This window comes from Physeter macrocephalus, chromosome 14 (assembly GCF_002837175.3).
Source record: "Physeter macrocephalus isolate SW-GA chromosome 14, ASM283717v5, whole genome shotgun sequence".
NCBI lineage: Eukaryota > Metazoa > Chordata > Mammalia > Artiodactyla > Physeteridae > Physeter > Physeter macrocephalus.
Window position 1 is genome coordinate 83153865 of NC_041227.1, and position 20890 is coordinate 83174754.

Genomic DNA, 20890 nt, shown 5'->3' on the forward strand with positions numbered 1-20890 from the left:
TTGCGGTACGCGGGCCTCTCACTGTTGTGGCCTCTCCCGTTGCGGAGCACAGGCTCCGGACGCGCAGGCCCAGCGGCCATGGCTCACGGGCCCAGTCGCTCCGCGGCATGTGGTATCCTCCCGGACCGGGGCACGAACCCGTGTCCCCTGCATCGGCAGGCAGACTCTCAACCACTGCGCCATCAGGGAAGCCCTCAAATCTTTTTAAGGTCTTCGTCTATCTCAAAGGCTATTTCTTAATTACGAGACAGCTTGATCCTGAGAGCCTGAAAACATTCATGCGCAGGGAACAACCATTCACGAATCTTTAGGACTTCCATGTTATATTTATATCATTCTCTTACATATGCATATGAGCTAATTTGTGTTACATAACACGTATAACAGCAAAACAGATTATATTTCAATTGAGCAGATTTTGAAAATGCTCCTCAGGTGATCTGATGTGTGCCCCAAGAACTACTATTACAAATCAGTATTTTCCACTGACTTCTTCTCTAGTTAAATATTTAACAAAAAAACAAATTCCTTGAGTGCCTATTATATGACAGGCACTAGGTAGAGTGGTGAACAAAACAGGCATGATGCTCGCCTTCAAGGAATTTATAATTTTTTTTTCTTTTTTTTTAAACACTTATTTGTTTATTTGGTTGTGCCGGGTCTTAATTGCAGCATGCATGTGGGATCTAGTTCCCTGACCAGGGATCGAACCCAGGCCCCCTGCGTTGGGAGCGCAGAGTCCTATCCACTGCGCCACCAGGGAAGTCCCAAGGAGTTTACAATTTTGTATTGGAACATTCTGATAGTAATTTGAGGGAAGAAGTTAAGATTCCTACCTCACATCTTATATCACAATGAAAGCCAAATAATAGCCAACATTTATATGAGATTTATTAGCAAATCACAAAAAGCCTCAAACAAACAAACAAACAAAAGGCATTCACATTATCTTGAGCTCAGGAAAGCCAACAGTAAAAGACATTAAAAAAAAAAGATTGATGAATCAAAATAAAAAACTATTTTCTCTTCATCAAAACTGAAATAAGGGCTTCCCTGGTGGCGCAGTGCTTGAGAGTCCGCCTGCCGATGTAGGGGACGAAGGTTCGTGCCCTGGTCCAGGAAGATCCCACATGCCGCAGAGCGGCTGGGCCCGTGAGCCATGGCCGCTGAGCCTGCGAAAAATCATTGCAAAACGTGAACTCTAACAACTCAATAGAAAATAAAAAACAAACCAACAGAAAAATGGGCAATAGATATGAAAAAGCAATTCATAAAACAGGAAAAATAAACAAATGAAAAAATGTTAAATTTTACTAACAAGCAAATAAATTCAAGTTAAAAATTTATCAAACAATGACTTTTTTAAAAACAGTAAATATGTGGTATCCGTCAGGGCACACAAGACCTGGGAGCCCTTATACCGTGCTCTCCAGGACAAGAACTGGTTCTCCTCCTCTGCAGGGCAATGTGGATACACCCATGAAAACCTTAAAATATGCCAACTCTGGTCTCTAATTACTTACACTAACAGGAATTTACTTTAGGGAAATAAGTAAGACCGTATACCAAAAAAATCAACCTAGGGATTTCCCTGGTGGTCCAGCAATTAGGACTCCGCACTTTCACTGCCCAGGGTGAGGGGTAGATTCCTGGTCAGGGAACTAAGATCCCGCAAGCCGCACAGCGCAGCCAAAAAAGACCAAACACAAAAATCAACCTAAAGAAAATATGTCATTGTTCTAATGAGCAAACAGGTAACCTACATGTGTGGCAATTAAATAAATTACTTTATATATTTATTACTTTAAATTAAATTACTTTAAATATATTACTTTATATTAAATAAATTACTTTATATATTTATATGACTAAAAATAAAATTGTAAACTGAACGACACAAAATGTATTTAAGCAAAAATAAAGTTATATACAATATACAAAGCGAGCACATTAAAATATGCACAATTAACAACAATTTCTAACAGATGCTAATTCTTTCAAAATCCCTACTTCTAAAAAAAGGAAAGTCATGATTTACAACTTGGCGGGGGGGGGGGGGGGGGGGGGGGGGGCGGGGAGCAGAGCTAGGGGTCAGAGGTCATGGGTTCTCATTCCAACTCAGGAGGCTCGACCTAGGTCACTTAATTTTTCTTAACATCTGTCTTCTCTACTATAAAATGGAAATCAGCTGTACTCTGATCCAACATAACACATTATTTAAATGGATGAAGTTTTAAGATCTCTTTCTTCCAAAAAAATCTATAGCTATAAATTACCTTTGTGGTCATTTATTCAGCCTTGGAAGAAGACCTTTATTCACTGTATTTCTTTCTTTCTTTCCTTCTTTTTTAAATGTTTCAAACATTTCTTATAAGCCCATAGACTATAATACAGATACGTCACATAGTGAAGCAGGTCTCAATATTCCTAGAAGCTTAGTTCATTTCTAGCTTATCACAAAGAGCTTTCCCCACCCAACTTATTATTTTGAAATTTTCAAATTTACATAAGAGTTGAAAGACTACTATAATGGACACTCAATATCTTCATCTAGATTCACTAGTTGTAACATTTTGCTGTATTTGCTTTGTCTCTATACACATGCACACACCTACCTTTTTATTCCCCAGTTGATCTATTTGAAAATAAGTTGCAAACATATTCACTATCTTTTAAATCATTTCTCACTGCATAAAAACTCAAAGAAAATGTGTATTTATTTATCTGATATCAGGGTGGACAGGGCCATTAGCCATAAAGGCAAATAAACTTCATGGGAAAGATATTTGATAACAAAAAGGCAGGGTAAGAGATATGAACATATGATAGTAAAGAGGTTAACACTTTATTGTTAAAAGTGTTTTAAAGAATTAGTTTATTCTTTCTAAAACAAATATTTATTCAGTACCTACTAAGTGCCAGGTACTTCCCAATCTGAAGATTTAATGACAAGCAAAATAGACAGTTAAATATGATAAACTCAGCAACAAAATTAGGGCATAATACAGGAAGATGCATTTCACAAAAGAAAGGCAAATAACAATAAACATAAGAGAAAAAGAGGTTTGATCTTAATAGAACCTTCTCATAAATCCACAATACACATTGCTTGAAATGTCACGAGATACAGATACATATTAAAAGTATAACAGTTACCTCTAAGACAGAGAATTATAGATAACTTTTTTCCTCTGTATTTGCAAGAACATATTTTTTACACAAATTAGAAAAAGAAGCTTTCTTTACAAAAATTATAAGCACGATTAAACCTTACCTAAAACGTGTCTTCTCCTATGCAGTAAGTTAATAAACTGCAACTGAATTTAAAGGTATTATTTAAAATTTAATTTAAATTTAACAGAACTGTGGTAGTCTTGAGTCTGACCACATTTTACAGCCCAACAAGCCAATATAAAATGCTCGAGATTCAACAGCAACTGAATGTCATTCAACAGCAATTTTTCTTTACAGCAGTCCTCGGATCGTTTTCATTTACCAAAAAGTTAAAAGTACTGACTTTAAAAGTCTGGAGTATTAAGTCTGTGGTTTTTAGTTGTGTTTAACAAAATTTTTACTTTCCCATAGCACTAACCTTTAGAGACTGGCATAACTGGGCTTTCTTTTAGGCGCTGTGGCTGAACATGGCTCAACAAACATTTCAGACCAACAACTCCACAGGGTAAGAGAACCAATATTTACCTTCTTAGCATCTGCAGAAGACCTCACCCCTTCTGGCAGCGTGTGCACTAAAGGTAAGACCGCAGCGCTGACCCGCTGGAAATGGGAATCAGAAACCTGCTCCAGACGTGGTCGCTTGGATTCCAGTGAATCATGATCCACCGGGGAAGGGCCTGGGTGAAACTGCTCATATCCAGTTCTCCTTTCTTGAGGCCTAATACATACAAAGAAAATAATCACTTGAAAATGTTTAAGTGATGTCCAACTTCCTGCTAACATCCCTGGTTGAACTTTGAAATAAAAGAAAAGTTATGCTCACTTTCAAGTGAATTCCCTCACCCCAGGAGAATATATACCTCACTATAAAGTACTATTAAACTTAAATCCTGACAGGAAAAGTTTCTTCAGGGGAGGTGGGAGTAGAGGTGATAAAGTAGTGAAAGATGTAACAGAAGATTTCAACTTGCAGAAAATCTGAAGTTGCCGAAAAATATCCATAAAGTATTTTTAAACCTATGCCGTAATAACTGAATATAATCTAGACTAGAAGAGCCACCATTTTCAACCAGTAATAAAAGCAAGCAGAAAAAAAAAAATAACAAATTTCCCAGCAACTGCCACATGGAAAGATAAATGACTTGAGTTGTGAGGTATTATTAAGACTTAAAAACAAGTCTCTTGAGTGGGAATGCAACAGTACTGTGAATACATAATTCTGACCCCTAAAACATGTATTTTGTCTAGTTTCCCCAAGTACATAAGTATCTTGAAGGTCAGGAATCTGTTTTTAATTTCTCTACATGGTATACTGTATAGAATACTATGTATGGGTGTTAATTTGACTTTTCATTTTCTACCGAAGTATTTAAAGGAGCGACATCTTACCTATGGCCAAGCTTTAATCGACTGTCTCACAAAACAACTTTTCATTGAAAAGTTAATCATGGGGTTTGGTTTTTAGGATAGATGATAAAATAAACCCTGAGGTCTATAATTTTATTACACCTCAAAAATTTGAAATCTCATTCAAGACATAAGATCCCATTGTCTCCTTAAAATTCACAATGATGTCACAAAAAATACTGGAGTAGGAAGCTTCAGAAGTAAGACAAGGATGCCTGTTTTTGCCACTCCTTTTCAATATAGTATTGGGAGTTCTTATCAGAATATTAGGCAAGAAAAGAGAGAAAAGGCATCCAAATTGAAAAAGAAGAAGTATTTCTATTCGCAGATGACACGATCTCATACGTAGAAAACTCAAAAGAATCCACAGGGCTTCCCTGGTGGCGCAGTAGTTTAGAGTCCACCTGCCGATGCAGGGGACACGGGTTCGTGCCCCGGTCCGGGAAGATCCCACATGCCGCGGAGCGGGCTGGGCCCGTGAGCCATGGCCGCTGAGCCCGCGCGTCCGGAGCCTGTGCTCCGCGGCGGGAGAGGCCACAACAGTAAGAGGCCCGCGTACCGCAAAAAAAAAAGAACCATAATTCATCGAGATGTCTCATATGGACTTTCCACTTGAATGGGTTCATGGCTACTGTAGTCCTTTTACCACTGCTTCCATTTTTGCTTGACTGGATTCCATCATGTAGAAATTCTTCAAGAAGCTTTAGACGCTCAGTGCTTTCATGTCTAAAAATGTCTGCTTGTTGCTTTTAAACGTGTCTGATGCAATATTCTTGGATCTCAATTTCTTTTTCTCAGAACTTTGTAGCTATTGCTCTACTATTAATATCTTCTGTCAGATTCTTTTCCCCCTATCAAGGACTTGTGTTTTGCTTCCTGGATTCCTGATTCTTTTACTTAGCCTTAAACTTTAATGATAACCAGGATCTGTCTCGGTATTGATCACACTGTGCAAATTTTTCTTGGAGCAAGGTATGTCCTATCAACCTATTGAGTTCTTCCTTCACTTTAAAGGGAAAAAAAGTGGTTTTTTTTTTTAAGTTATGAATATTATTTCCTTTCCTTTACCAGGTTCTCCACCTCAGAAACACATGTTCTTATGACATGTTGGATGATTTTAATTTGCCCTCCATATTTATCCACTTCTTTCTAATTGCTTTAATCTGTGCTTTTCTTCTGCATCCACTCTGATCATTTCTAGACCTTTCTTCCAAGACAAAGGTCTGACTTTCAGCCACATCTATTTCATTCCTTGTTCCTTCTCACTTTATATATTGAATTTAAAATGGTGGTCTTGGGGGCACAGGAATGTCCAATCTTTCATTTTATCTGATATGGTTGCCTTATTTTGCTTTTGAATACTTCATTATTAATTTAAAGTTCTACAGTGCACAGCACTCACGGGGCATGTTCTTTGTTTTTGAGCTTCTTTACACACACGGGTCTTTGTTTTTGGAACACTGTATTGCTTTAATCTTCCTTTCCAGGAATATGTTTTCCCTGTTCATGGCATCCCTTACCCTCCTGCTCAGGCATACTATGAGCAACCCTACCCAGACTTCCTCTTTGGTGTGGAATGGTGTGTGGGCGTTTTCCTTGCTCATCCCCACTTTGCCTGGAATGTGTTTGTCTACAGATGGAGGACTGGATATGGCTTTCTAAATACTTTTCTGGAAGTATACAGCCTGAGGAAACAGAAAAGTGGGGCAAATAAGGGGAAAACTGGGATGGGGCTGTGACAGCCTTTGCTAAGGATCCTGGCCCGCTCCACCAGCCGCACACGTACAGCAGTCCTGAGGGCTCTGGCTCAGCACTTTGGGAAGCGGCACACTGTTAACTATCCTTCCTGCAGGACGGCATAAGGGGGATTCCTAAGCCAACCGTTCACACATCATTACCGCCACTCATGTCTTCCCAAATTAGGGAGCAATCATGAGAAATCCTACGACTATACTAACCTTCTTTCTTTCTTCAACACTGCTTCTTTGAGAGTAAAAGTAGGAACTAGGAGGCCAAGTTGTGCAATATTCTTCTCATTCCTTCCTTGAATGCCACTTTTCCAAGTTTATGGCAGTGGCTGTATCCTTTCCTTCTTTATGTAGGGTGCATTTTTAGCCCTTTTTAAAAAAAACCATCTTCGTATATTTGCTAGATAGTAGAGGAGAGTGATCTGAATTCTCTCCACAACCTTCACCAAGAAATGCATTTTACAATGATTTTACACATGGCCGAATAATTTCAAACCTTTTATCATCTTAAAACCTAAACAGTAATCATATTTTTAAAATAGTAAATCAGGTTCTTTACAAAACTGCTAAAACAAAACTTCAAAATCCTTTCGATTAAGGGTGAGAATGGAGTAAAAGACCGCAGAAATGGTAAGGACCCTGGAGAAAATGAGTACCTGCCATGGACGGGGCCAACATTACTTGACCAAATACTTATCCTTTGCAGACAATGCCATTATTATCTTCATTTTTACAGGTAGAAAACTAAGGTCTGAGAAGTTTAAATCACTGACTGGCAACCCTGTCTGCAAATGAGAATGACCTGGGCCCAATCCCAGAGACTCATTTAATTATTCTGGGATGGGACCTGGGAATCAAGCTTTTAAACCTCTCCAGGTGGTCCTAATACGCAGCCTGAATTGAGAACACCTGTTTACACAATGCTACAAAGTCCACAACAGCTGACCAGGATTCAAACCTAGATCAACCTGACTGCCCACTACACAGCATTAACTCCGAACTCTGGAAACAAGTTTTTAAGAGTTTGTTAACTATTATGACAACTACTCCAAAAGGTCAACAAATATAAAAGAGCTCAAAATATAAACTGTAATGACAGCTTGGTTAATAAGATTACGAGATAAATATAACAAAATTAAAGTAATAAAATAAATGACACAAGTTCAGTCCTGGATGGAAACATAAAGAAAGCCTGTTACCTGTCAGAACCTGGGTGAAACTCTGAAAGCAGGGAAGGTCGTCTGCGAAGCTGCTGCTGCTGCTGTTGCTGCAAGAGCTGTGAGGCCTGACTGACTTCGAGATGAGAAGAACGATAATCAGGGACTGCAAACTCCTAGTGGTAAAATAATCATAAACTAATTATTAACCAAGAAGTGAAAAGCATCATGAAACCAAACCAAGGACAAATGAACAAAGGCAGTTATGGTCCACTAAGTATGGAAAGGAGCAGCAATGATTTCAATTCCTTCACTGATTTAACTCTTTCCCATAACCTAAAACAATCAACATTATATATCATTCAAAAGAATTCAAAATGAGATTTCCTGTTCAACCTATATATTTTTTTTATTTTAAAAAATTTAGTTATTTATTTATGGGGGCATTGGGTCTTCCCTGCTGCACACAGGCTTTCTCTATTTGTGGCGAGTGGGGGCTACTCTTGGTTGTGGTCAGGGGCTTCTCACTGCGGTGGCTTCTCCTGTTGCAGAGCACAAAAAGTATGTCAAAACTCAAAAAATAAAGAACTGACATCCAAAGAAATAGAGACAAGATTAAGTGAAAGTGAAAAAGGACACAAAAGTATTAAAAATATCCTCAAAAAGAACCAAACAGCAATTAAAGAAATTAAAAAGTTGATCACTGAAATTAATAGTAGAACAGACAGGTGAAGGGCAAATGCAAGCAAAGACAGGACTGAAGAATTCTCTCATAACACAGTAGAGCACAAAGATACAGAAATTAGAGAAGTTAGAAATGGCAGCTACAGTAAAAGGTTCCAACATTCAATATCCACAGGTGAGAGGCAATATTCTAAGAATAGAACAGCATTTCTCAGAAGTTAAAAAAGACTTAGACCTCAGATTTAAAAGGGCCTAAGAGGGCTTCCCTGGTGGCGCAGTGGTTGCAAGTCCGCCTGCCGATGCAGGGGACACGGGTTCGTGCCCCGGTCCGGGAGGATCCTGCGTGCCGCGGAGCGGCTGGGCCCGTGAGCCATGGACGCTGAGCCTGCGCATCCGGAGCCTGTGCTCCGCAGCGGGAGGGGCCACAACGGTGAGAGGCCCGCGTACCGCAAAAAAAAAAAAAAAAAAGGGCCTAAGAGAAAAGTTGAGATTTTAAAAATTAATCCACACTGGACGTATCAGAATCTTAGAAAACAAAAGATGACGAGAAAACTCTACTACTAGTCATAAGAAATAAAAAATTGGTTTCCTACAAAGTAAGAAGGATCATAATAAAAGCAGACTTCTCATCAGCAACACTGAACAGAACGAAACACAAATACATATTCCAAGTTCAGAAGAAAACAAATCTGAACCTACAAATTCAGTAACCAAATCATCGCTCAAGTTTTAGGACTACAAACTTTTCAGAATTCAAGAACTCAGAAAATTCACCAGTGACAGCATCTCTGAAAGAATTCCTAAAGGACGCACCCAGCAAGACGAATGAAGAGTAAGAAGCGAAATAAAAGAAACAATAGTGCACTTCTTCCAGCTATGAGCAAATAACAACTGTCCAAACTACATTCCCACAGTAAACAGCAAAAAAAACTGCACAAAGTGTAGGAATTCCTTTCAGACATTGGACAACAGGCTGCACAGGACTTGACCTCTGAGAAAAGTGACACAAATGGGGGAGTCCTAGCATAATCCAGGCTTTCTACCTGGAGGTGATTTCCAAACTGCATCCAAACAGTGCTCCAGAATCTTATTCATTGAAGAAGCAACCATACTAGTTTGGGAAAGCCAGACAGAATTTCTGGAGACTTCCAGAGAGGAGGGAGTTACACAGAGAAATATTTCCTGAAATATGAATTTGTGTTCCCTTAAGTGTTTGGCTGAATTCCAATCTGTAATGCATAGGGAGAGCATAGCCCAGTCTTTAAAGGCTGAACTAAGAACAACTTCTGAAGAAAGAACTGTTAGAAGGAATGATAAAACAAACAATTCCCAGAGCTCACAGAGGGCCAGACCTCATTCAAATTTCCTCCAGCCAGAGATAAGAAATCTCACTGGATACACGAGATACTCAGTAGATAGCCCAGAAGAGGCAAGTTCAGAAGTGGAGGATAAATTAGACCCAGAATAAAGACTATTCTAAACTTGCCTTAAGAGTGTTTAAAAATAAAGCTCAAAAGTAACTTCACTGCCTACCAAAAGGAATCCAACCTTCTTTAAAGGAATACAACAAAATCCAGCAATGTTCATATTCTAATCAAAAATCCAATACCTGCAATGATAATTTCACAGGATGAAATTAACAGTAGGTTGGAAACTGCAGAAGAAAAGATCACTGAACATGAAACCATAGCACAATGAAGCAAATGGATTAAAAAACGGGGGGCGGGGGAAGACCAGAGGTCCAGTAACCTGTAGGATAAAATAATATAGGAGTAACTGGTGTCTCAGAAGGAAACTAGGAGTAGAGGAGACAGAAAATATACCTGATGAAATAATGGCTGAATATTGCCCAAATTTTATGAAAATGACGAATACACAGAGGCAGGAAGCTCAGTGAATGCTAAAGACAGTAACATACACATTCAAAAAGCACAACAAAGGCACATCATAATCAATTGCTGAAAAACAGTGATAAAGAGAGAAATCTTAAAAGTAACCAGAGGGGGGGAAAAGATATATTTAAATAAACAAAGATAAGAATGAGCAAAGACTTCTGGTCAGAAACCAAACAGGTCAGAGTACAACGAATTACATCTCTTAAAATGCTGAAAGAAAATAACTATCAACCTAGAATTCTATATCCAGTGAAAGCATTCTTCAAAACTCAAGTTGAAGTAAACTTTTTCAGGTAAATAAAAGCTGAGCAAGTTCACTGCCAAAAGACCTGCACTAAGAGAAATGATGCTCTTCAGGCAGGAAGAAAATGTAGCAAAAGGAAACCTGAATATATACCAAGAAGTGAAAGGAGTCAGAAATCACAGTATATGTGGGCAATTATATAATAGAAGGGAGAAAATAATATGGACAGAAATCAGTAAAATACAAAAAAAAAGTAAAAAATGGATGAAACTAAAGCTAGTTTTTCAAGGAAAGGAATCTACTAAACTGATAAACCTCTAACTAGACTAATAAAGGAAAAAAAAAGGGAAAAAAAAACACTTATTAACACAAGGAATGACATCACAACAAATCTAAAAGACACTGAAACAATAAGGAAATAGTATGACAAATCACGGCAATAAATTTAGTATCTTGAGCAACAAAATACCCCAACTGACTCAAGAAAAAGTAAATAATCTGAATTATAACTGTTAAAGAAATTGAGTTAATAATTTATCAGTTAAATTCTTCCCACAAAGAAAATTCTAGGCCCAAATGGCTTAGATTCTATCAAATATCTAAGGAAGAAAACAATACCAATCCTACAATGACTCTTTAAGAAAATACAGGGGGAGGAAACACTTCCCAAGCTAATAAGTGAAAGGCTGAATGCTTTCCTCTTAAGATCAGAAATCAGGCAAGGATGTTCACTCTCACCCCTTCTATTCAACTGTACTCGGTATTCTAGCCAGTGCAATAAGGAAGAAAGAGAACAGGCATCTAGTTTGGAAAGGGAGAAGCAAAGCTGTCTTTATTCTCAGGTTACAGGATCATCTACATAGAAAATCCTATGAAATCCATAAAAAAGCAAGGAGAAGTAGCAAGTAAGTTTGTAGGATAGAAGATAAATATACATAGCAGCAATGAACTGAAAACTGAAATTCAAAAATAAGTACCAGTAACAATCACGTTAAAAATATTACATATTTAAGAATAAATGTGATAACAGATGTACATGACCTGTACACTGAAAACTACCAAACGTTACTAAGAAAAATTAATGCAGACCTGCATAAATGGAGAGATATACCATGTTCATGGACCAGAACATTCAAAGTTGTCGATTCTCTCCCATATTAATCTCTAGATTCAAGACAGTCTCAATCAAAATCCCAGCAAGCTTTTTTGTAGACATTGACAAGTTGATTCTAAAATGCAAAGGCTCTAGAATATCCAAAGAACAATTCAGGAAAGAGTCACACTACTTAATTTCAGGGTATTATAAAGCTGTAATATTCAAGACAGTGTGCAGTTCTTTATTAAAAGACTAAATGTTTGTTTACACAGAAAAATCACAGATGCGAGATAAAGATAAAACATATCAGTGTAGAGAGAACAGAAATATACTCACATATATATGATCAACTGATTTTCAATGAAAATGCCAAAACAATTCAGTGAGGAAAGGATAATCTTTTCAACAAATGATTTCTAGAACTGAATACCCACATGCAAAACAATGGCTTCAACCCTTACTTCACACCATAAACAAAATGTAATTCAAAATAGATCACAGGGCTTCCCTGGTGGCGCAGTGGTTGAGAGTCCGCCTGCCGATGCGGGGGACATGGGCTCGTGCCCCGGTCCGGGAAGATCCCACATGCCGCGGAGCGGGTGGGCCCGTGAGCCATGGCCACTGGGCCTGCGCGTCCGGAGCCTGTGCTCCACTACGGGAGAGGCCACAACAGTCAGAGGCCCGCGTACCGCAAAAAAAAAAAAAAAAAAAATACAAAATAGATCACAGACTTAAATGTAACAACCTAAAGTTTTAAAGCCTCTAAGGAGAAAACATAGAAGAAAATCTCAGTGACCTTGAGTTTGGCAAAAAACTTCTCAAATATGACACAAAAAGCAAGAAATATTAAAGACAAAAATTAATAAAATGGACTTGATAAGATTAAAAACATATCTCCCAAGGATACCGTAAGAAAAGAAGGCAAAGCTTCTTTATGTAATCTAGTAGATACAGCTCACACACAGATACGTATTTCCTAAACAATTTTATTTGTAATAACCAAAAACTGGAATAAGTGACTGGATAAACAAATTATGGTATATCCATACCCAGCAATAAAAAGAAATTAATTACCAAGATGCGCCAGAACATGGATAAACCTCAAAAGTATTATGGGACAGAAAAGAAGCCATTGACAAAAGAGTTCATGCAAGACTCAAGACAAAGGTAATCTGTTATGACAGAAAGCAGACCACAGTTTCCTGGGAGTTGAGGTTTGTGGGAAGTGGGGGAGGAGGTCTGATCTGGATGGGGCACAAGGGAACTTTCGGGGTGAAAGAAATTTTTTCTTTCTTCATTTTGGTGGTGGTTTTATGGTTGTATGAACCTTGTCAAAATGTACACATATAATAAAATTTTATTATATATAAACTAAATCCCGAAGTCGATTAAAAAAAAACAGACAGCAGCGGCAACAATAATCTAGGAAATTAGTAATCAGATGAATAGCACTGGGGCAGGAAGGACACACAACCAAAACTCAGCACCTAACCATGTAAGAATCCTCTTATCTAGCAGTAGAAAGTGACTTCTTCAACCAAAAAAGGACATCTACAAAAAACATGCGACTAATATTATACTTAATAGTGAAAGACTGAATGTTTCCCTAAACAGAAACAAGGTAAGGATGTCCCTTCTCACTTTGTAATCATAACCATGCTTTAAAGGAGTCCTCGGTAGTACCCAGTAGTACTCAACTATATTTGCTGGTAAGTGTGCTTTCTTGTTCTCCAAAATGACCATTTATTTCATCCCTTCCCTTCTCTTTTCTTCAAACCTCTTACACCCCCGTCCCTGGTGCACGCTAAGCTGATAATTTCACCTATTTTATTTTTCACAAAGTAAAACAATCACGCAAACTCATCTTCCTACCATCAAATCTCTCAAGAAGGCAGAGGTTCTTTAATATATCACAAATAATACCAGTAGCTACATAGAGTAAACACACGTATAGAAAACCTTAGCACAGGACCTGGCTCTCACTCAAGAGAGGCCAAGTCATCCGGCCAGCTTACTACTCAACCAGTATTTGGTGCATAAACAGAGGTCTTAACTTAGAAACTCTAGGCAATTGATTCTTCGCTATCCATCAACAACTCCTACAATCAGAAGCAGAGACATGTTCACTTCCTGAAATCTGGCATAAAGCCACAATAAGAAGATAAATATAATTAATCCCTAACCTTTGGTCCCCCACCTTTGAGAATGGTTCTTGCCATTAAAAATATATATATAACAATTATATATATACAATTGTATTTGGTTTCTGACCAACAAATGTATTAAATGGGAAAAGTAAAGAAAAACACAAAATACATATGCAACTTGCATAATAGCTGTTCCTTACCTGCTGGTGACGGGTGCTGGGAAAGGTGTACTGAACAGAGTGGGGAGGATAACGACTTTGCTCTGTGCTGAATGCTCCTTGGTTGGGAGGATAACCCGAACTTGACATTATCAGTAAAGAAGTCCTCACCAGGTTGTGAGATTAAGTGCAACAAACAATCATGCTTCTAGGAAATCACCTAAACAGGATGGGGAAAGAAAAGAATTGGTAAGTACTAAAGCACCAGGTGTGCTTCTAATAATACAACTATAGCTACATAAACAAAACTACTATTTTATTTATTTATTTATTTATTTATTTATTTATTTTTTGCGGTACGTGGGCCTCCCACTGTTGCGGCCTCTCCTGTTGCGGAGCACAGGCTCCGGACGCGCAGGCTCAGCGGCCATGGCTCAAGGGCCCAGCCGCTCCGCGGCACGTGGGATCCTCCCAGACCGGGGCACGAACCCGCGTCCCCTGCATCAGCAGGCAGACTCTCAACCACTGCACCACCAGGGAAGCCCCACAAAACCACTATTATCAGTAAAAGCTTTCTCTCATGTTACTTACTTAATATAATAAAAGTTACTGGGGCTTTAAAAACATCAATGGGTCTTTTCCTTTATACTTAAAAAAGTTTCTTTAACGTATCACAAATAATACCAGTAGCTACATAAAGTGAACACACATAAAATCTTAGCTCAGGAGCCAGCATATAGCAACTGCTCAGTAAACATCCTTCTTCCAGTAAATATCTGAAACACAAATATTACATATTACAAAAACAAAAATCTATGGCTGTAAATTTGGGGGTTGTAAAAAAGTCAATTGTTAAAAGGATTCAAGAGTATTTATAAGGTAGGCATTTGTGCAAAGGAAATATCGTCTTTATTAAATAATTCTGCCCCAAAATGACAGCCTAAGAAGGCATTAGGGATAGAAAAGCTTTCAAGGAAGAACAAAGTGAGCCTATCACTTCAAGAAAAACAACTGCCAAATTTTTTTTGAAAATGAGGATTTTGGAAAAACTTCCATCTGCCACCATGAGCCTGACGGCTTCCCCACATTTAAAGACTTTTCTGGCAAGACTGGTGGTGGTATTAACAAGTGTGAGTTTTTGATATTACATAATGAAATCTGAAGATCTGCATAACTCAATGAATCAATATTTTCCAAATGACCAATACAGAATTACAAAATAAGGCGTGAATGAAATATTTATTTAAAGTACAAAACATTTTACCACAGTTAAATAGGCACAAGACAAACCAATAAATGTTTAATGTGACAGAATATGAAAGGTTTACTAATATGGTTTCAGATTCTACACAGTAACTAACCTTTAAAAATTTACCATTTGTCTGGTTTAGGTGTGATATCAAAGAATATCCACAATTATGTTAAAAGGCTATTAAAATACCCCCTCCCTTTTCTAAATACATGTCTACATGAGGTTAGCTTTTCTTCATAAACTTCCATCAAAACAACATACTGGGGCTTCCCCTGGTGGCACAGTGGTTAAGAATCCGCCTGCCAATGCAGGGGACACAAGTTCGAACCCTTGCCCGGGAAGATCCCACATGCTGCAGAGCAACTAAGCCCATGAGCCACAACTACTGAGCCTGCGCTCTAGAGCCCGAGAGACACAACTACTGAGCCCACGCACCGAAAGCCCATGTTCCTCAACAACAGAAGCCACCGCAATGAGATGCCACGCACCGCACCAAAGAGTGGCCCCCGCTCGCCGCAACTAGAGAAAGCCGCGCACAGCAACGAAGAACCAAAGCAGTCAAAAATAAATAAATAAAATAAATTTATATGTGTAAAAAAAAAAAAACAGGGCTTCCCTGGTGGCACAGTGGTTGAGAGTCTGCCTGCCGACGCAGGGGACGCGGGTTCGTGCCCCGGTCCGGGAAGATCCCACATGCCACGGAGCAGCTAGGCCCGTGAGCCGTGGCCGCTGAGCCTGCGCGTCCGGAGCCTGTGCTCCGCAACAGGAGAGGCTGCAACAGTGGGAGGCCCGCGTACCGCAAAAAAAAAAAAAACCCCAAAAAAACATATTGCAAGATTGAATGCAGAAACAGAAATGAGAAACAAGCTACCTTCTTTTCAGATATGGAAGAGGTCTGCAAAAATGTAAAACATTGCCACTCTTCTCATCAAATTTTTTGTTATAGTTTGGAAAATACTTATTAAAATGTTATTTACGTTAAGATTTGGGTTTATATTATTTTTAAATAAATATCTTTTAAATTTCCCCATTTTAATATCTAATATGGTAAACATCAACATATATAACCCACATAAGCAAAAGCTCTTTGGAGTCCCAAATAATTTTTAAGAGTATAAAAGGAGTCTTGAGGCCAAAAAGTTTGATGACCACTGGCCTAGAGAATCAGGTCATCTTTAGATTGACTAGCATTAATGCCCTACAGAGGCAGGTCACACCAGGTCCCTGCACTCCTTCTACCCTGCACTCCTTCTAGAAACTCTGGCCCTGTTAAGGTGTGGCTTTGATATGATGTTTAATGTCAAGTGAACTACTCTACTGGACCCGGGTTGTACCAATCAGATCCCCCTCCAGGAATCTGAATTGAGAACGTTAGCTATTGCGAAGTGGCCCGAGTAGGAGTCAAGGTGAGCCAGAGCATGTGCCAGAGAAGTTACAGGGGAGCAGAGGACGCCAGTCCAGACACAGACCAGAACAGGATGCAGAGAGAAGTGGAGGCCAGAGTCCTCGAAGGGCCCCCGAGACACACTGGGAACTGCCTAGGCTCACACTCCTTGAATCAGCCCCCACGAGAAGGCGCTGTATTTCTTTCTTTCTCCTTGGATACCTGTTAAACTGCCTACATAGTCTCACAGTAAGCCCTCTTTGCTTAATACAGGTGGAGAAGGTTTTTACATCTTAGAATCATGAGATCTCAAGTTAAGTCCCAAAATAACTATACAAACCTTGAACAATCCAAATGTCACATCCATCAATGGAGGAACAGATAGATAAAATCAGGTATATTCATACAAGGGAATATTATTCTGCCACAAAAAAGAACAAAGCACTGATATACGCTACAGCTTAGACAAACTCTGAAATATATGCTAAATAAAAGAAGCCAATCATAGTGACTGATGATTCCTTTCATATGAAAGTCCAGAACAGCCAAACCTACAGCGACCGAAAGTATATTAGTGGGTGCTTAGGGATGGTGGGATGGGGTAGGGTGGAGGAATAGTAGGTGATGGCTAAAGTGTATGGGGTTTCTTTTTTTGTTGTTCACTGTTGTAAAATATACATAACATAAAATTCACCATTTTAGCCATTTTTAAGTGCACATTTCTGTAGCATTATGTACATTCACGTTGTTGTGCAACTATCACGCCATCCATCTTCAGAGCATCTTCATCTTCCCCAAAAGAACCTCTACACCCAGTAAACACTAACTCTCCATCCCCTCCTCCAGCCTCTGGAACCACCATTCTACTTTCTGTCTCTATGGACTTGACTGCTCTAAGGACCTCATATAGGTGGAATCATATGAGTCACCAGTCCTTTTGTGACTGGTTCATTTCACTTAGCAGAAGTCTTCAAGATTTATCCATGTGTTAGCATGTATCAAAATTCCATTCCTTTCTAAGGCTGAATAATATTCCCTTGTATTGGGGTTTCTTTTTGAGGTGATGAAAATGTTCTAAACTTGACTTTAGTGGTATCTGCACATATCTCTAATATATTAAAAAACCACTGAATTGTACACTGTAAATGGATGAATTTTAAGGTACATAAATTATATCTCAATAAAGTTTTTAAAAATTACCTAGCCAAAATCAAACAAGCAAAAAAACTATACAATGCAACCACAGATTTATAAACAACTGTGCTGCAGTCCAAGTTGACATATTCCATAGTTCATGAATTCTAATACCCACGTGTTCACATCTTAAAAACTCTGAAGTCCATATCCATACCACAATCACTAGCATTTTATGGTTTCATGAGTAGTACTTTTCCTTTAATCTTAGAGGTAAATAACAGCATCTTATAAGCAAAGACATCTTTTTGCTGAAATACAGTATTAGAGAGTTACTGCATCCAGTCTTAGGTTTCTGTCCTAAATCTCTCTCCAGAAAGCTTTTTGTCCCTTTAATTTGTTCCTTGACGCTTAGGATAAGGCAAGAAAATTAAGGACACTGATATTCCCAAGTGATTTCCAATCTGAGGTCCTTCAAAAGACCAGGTAACGTTTGCAGGACTTTCAAGAAACCTAACAGAAACACATATACAAACGAGGGACAGAGGACACCCTCCTAAGCACAACCCCCAAAAGCACAAACAACAAGATTGTTATCTTTGACAGAGAAAAAATTTTTCTGTAAAACAAAGACACCCTAAAATGGCAAACCGCAAACCAGAAAAAGCACAACAGCAAAATTCTGATATACATATACATATGTATCTTACAAATCAATAAGAAAAAATGATCACAACAGAAATATGACATGACAGAAATATGGGATTAACAAAGGAAATAAAATTAATGAAGTCAACTTCAGTAATGACAGAAAAGTAAAACAAAGAAACTGGCAAAATATTAAAAAATAATGCTTAGTGTCTGGTGAGGGTTTAGAGAAAAAGGTACTGTTTCACACATTACTGGTGTGTACGTAAAATGGGTACAAATTGCTTCCTAAAGAAGAATGGCAATTTATACAGCATCAGCCTTGAAAATATGCATATCCTCTACCACAGCAATTCCACTTATAGAAATTCATTTGGTTATTCAATACAGATATATCCAAAGATGAATGCCTGAGGATGTTTCTCAAGAAACTGTCCTAAATATCCAATATACGAGCTTAGAAAATTGTTTTTTAAGAAATTTAGCTAATGAAAAATTGTACTTAGAACATGCCACAAAAAAACAGTTCTTATAAATGAGAACATTTTGTTTTATATAAGTATGATTTGTATATACCACTACTACTCAATTTTTCATGTGTCTATCACATCTTCACAAGACTTCAAGGCCAAAGGCAGAAATACCATGTACGTATTCAGTTAACATCTACTGAACAGTATATACTATGTGTCAACAGCTCTAAATGCTGGCATAGAATGAGACCACGACTGGCATCTTATCTTGAGGTGACATAGACAATAAGTGACCACAAAATACTATGATAAAGTGCTATAAATAAAACAGGATGGGAGAAGGGAAAGGGAGACATGTCTGGCAGGTAGAAAGCCAATCTCAGCTAGGATGACCGTATGCCCCGATTTCCTGAAACAGACCCAATTTACAACTACTATCCCAGTGCAGTTATTAACTATGCTCCATTTCCTTCTCAAAATGGTCCCAGTTTGGGTAATAAATTATATTCTAAGATGACTTTTGAGTCAAAGCCTTGAAAAGACAAGAGCATTCCACGGAAAGAAACTAGAGAAGCCCTAAGGCAAAGCAAGGATGCTGAGGGGGAGTGAGGGAGAGGGTGACTGAAGCCAGGCCTGAGACTGGGTGGGGGACACTGCTGGTGTGCGACCTTACGTTACAAATATTTTCTTTCAGCATTCATAACTTGTTCAGTCTTTCTGAAGACCTTCTCTACCCCCAATTTTCAAATATTCTTCTACTTTCCCCTCTTATACTTCTTAAAGTTTTTTAATACATTTAGCTCCTTAATCATCTAAATTTTTTTTCTAAAGAATGGTAAGGTAGGGGTCTAGGTGTATTTTCTTTACTACTTGATAGTTAATTATCCAAACAAAACCCTTACTAAACATGTCTGCCTTTCCACAACAATCTGAAATGCGAATCATTCTTATTACAACCCAGCAATTTCAGGATATACCCTAGAGAAACTCGTGTGTACATACAAAAGGCTATTTATTGCAGCAGTGCAATAGGCAAATTTGAAGACAGCTTAAATTCCATATTCATATGATAAAATACTATACAGCAGTTACAATGAATAAACTACAGCTATGTTTCAATACATATAAACCTCAAAAAAAGTAAAGCTTAGTGAAAACAACTTGTAGAATGATACGTATGTTTGAAATGCAGAAAACAATACTATATATTATTGACACACGGCTTAAGTTTTCTTTTCCTTTTTCATCATCTTAAGGGATTTGGGAAGAGAGCAAAATTCAGTGCGCCAACTTGATCCAAATTCCTACCCAGCTAGGTTTAGAAAATAAAATTTTCTAGAGAACTGTCATTCAATCTAACCTTAAAAGAAAACTTAAGAGAAAGCAACTTTTAAAATGTTACCATCCTTACTACTACTCCCTGCACTGTTCCTGCTGTCTCAGCAGCAGCCAGGGTAGGGGTCAAAAGAGGGCCAGCGCCTCCCAGACTGCTTCCTGCCTGCTCCCCCCGCAAGGCCCAACTAACAGCGCTTTCACAGACCAGGAATCTGAAGCACAGAGAAATTCAATCATTTCTCTATGTCACAAAGTTGTCAGCGGCAAAAATGGGAGAAGCTAGTGTTTTCTGTGATGCTGTGCAGCTTTCTCAGCAGGTGGTGAGCTACTCTGTGGAGCTGAGATGTGCGGTGAGACCACCCATCAAAATCACCCAGGGGCTTCCCTGGCGGCGCAGCGGTTAAGAACCCGCCTGCCAAGGCAGGGGACACGGGTTCGAGCCCTGGTCCGGGAAGATCCCACATGCCGCGGAGCAACTAAGCCCGTGCGCCACAACTACTGAGCCTGCGCTCTAGAGCCCATGAGCCACAACTACTGAAGCCCACACGCCTACACCCGTGTTCCACGAGAAACCACCGCTTGCTGCAACTAGAGAAAGCCTGCACAAAGCAACACAGACCCAACACAGCCAAAAATAAATAAATAAAATAAATTTTTAAAATAAACAAATGAATAAAAATAAACCATTCCTTCCTAATTAAAACAAAACAAACAAAAACACCTGGGCAGCACTCCCTTCCTACACACCTGCACTTGCTAGTGGAAGGGGAAAAGTCAACACGGGGTGGGGGGGCTTTGTTTTTGTTTCTGGAAATAGATATTATACGTAAGGTTTAAGAGTTTCTCAAAGTACCACAGAATGCAGAGAGAAAAATCTCCTTCTCACCCTGTCCCCAGCTTCTGCTCAGTTCTCCTCCCGAAAGGCAACCAAAGTTACTAGTTTCTGGAGTATCC

The 20890-nt window shown here is 38.8% G+C and overlaps 1 protein-coding gene across 1 annotated transcript in view; it reads right to left on the reverse strand.

Annotated features, from left to right (window-relative positions):
- NCOR1 (nuclear receptor corepressor 1) overlaps positions 1-20890 on the reverse strand; it is a 163875-nt gene that overhangs the window by 128821 nt on the left and 14164 nt on the right. Inside the window, exons 2-4 of the mRNA XM_024127921.3 lie at positions 13753-13930; positions 7529-7662; positions 3700-3892 (exon numbers count right to left, since the gene is read on the reverse strand). Coding sequence (XP_023983689.1) covers positions 3700-3892; positions 7529-7662; positions 13753-13860 — 435 coding nt within the window. The 5' untranslated portion in view covers positions 13861-13930. The remainder of the gene's footprint in view (positions 1-3699; positions 3893-7528; positions 7663-13752; positions 13931-20890) is intronic.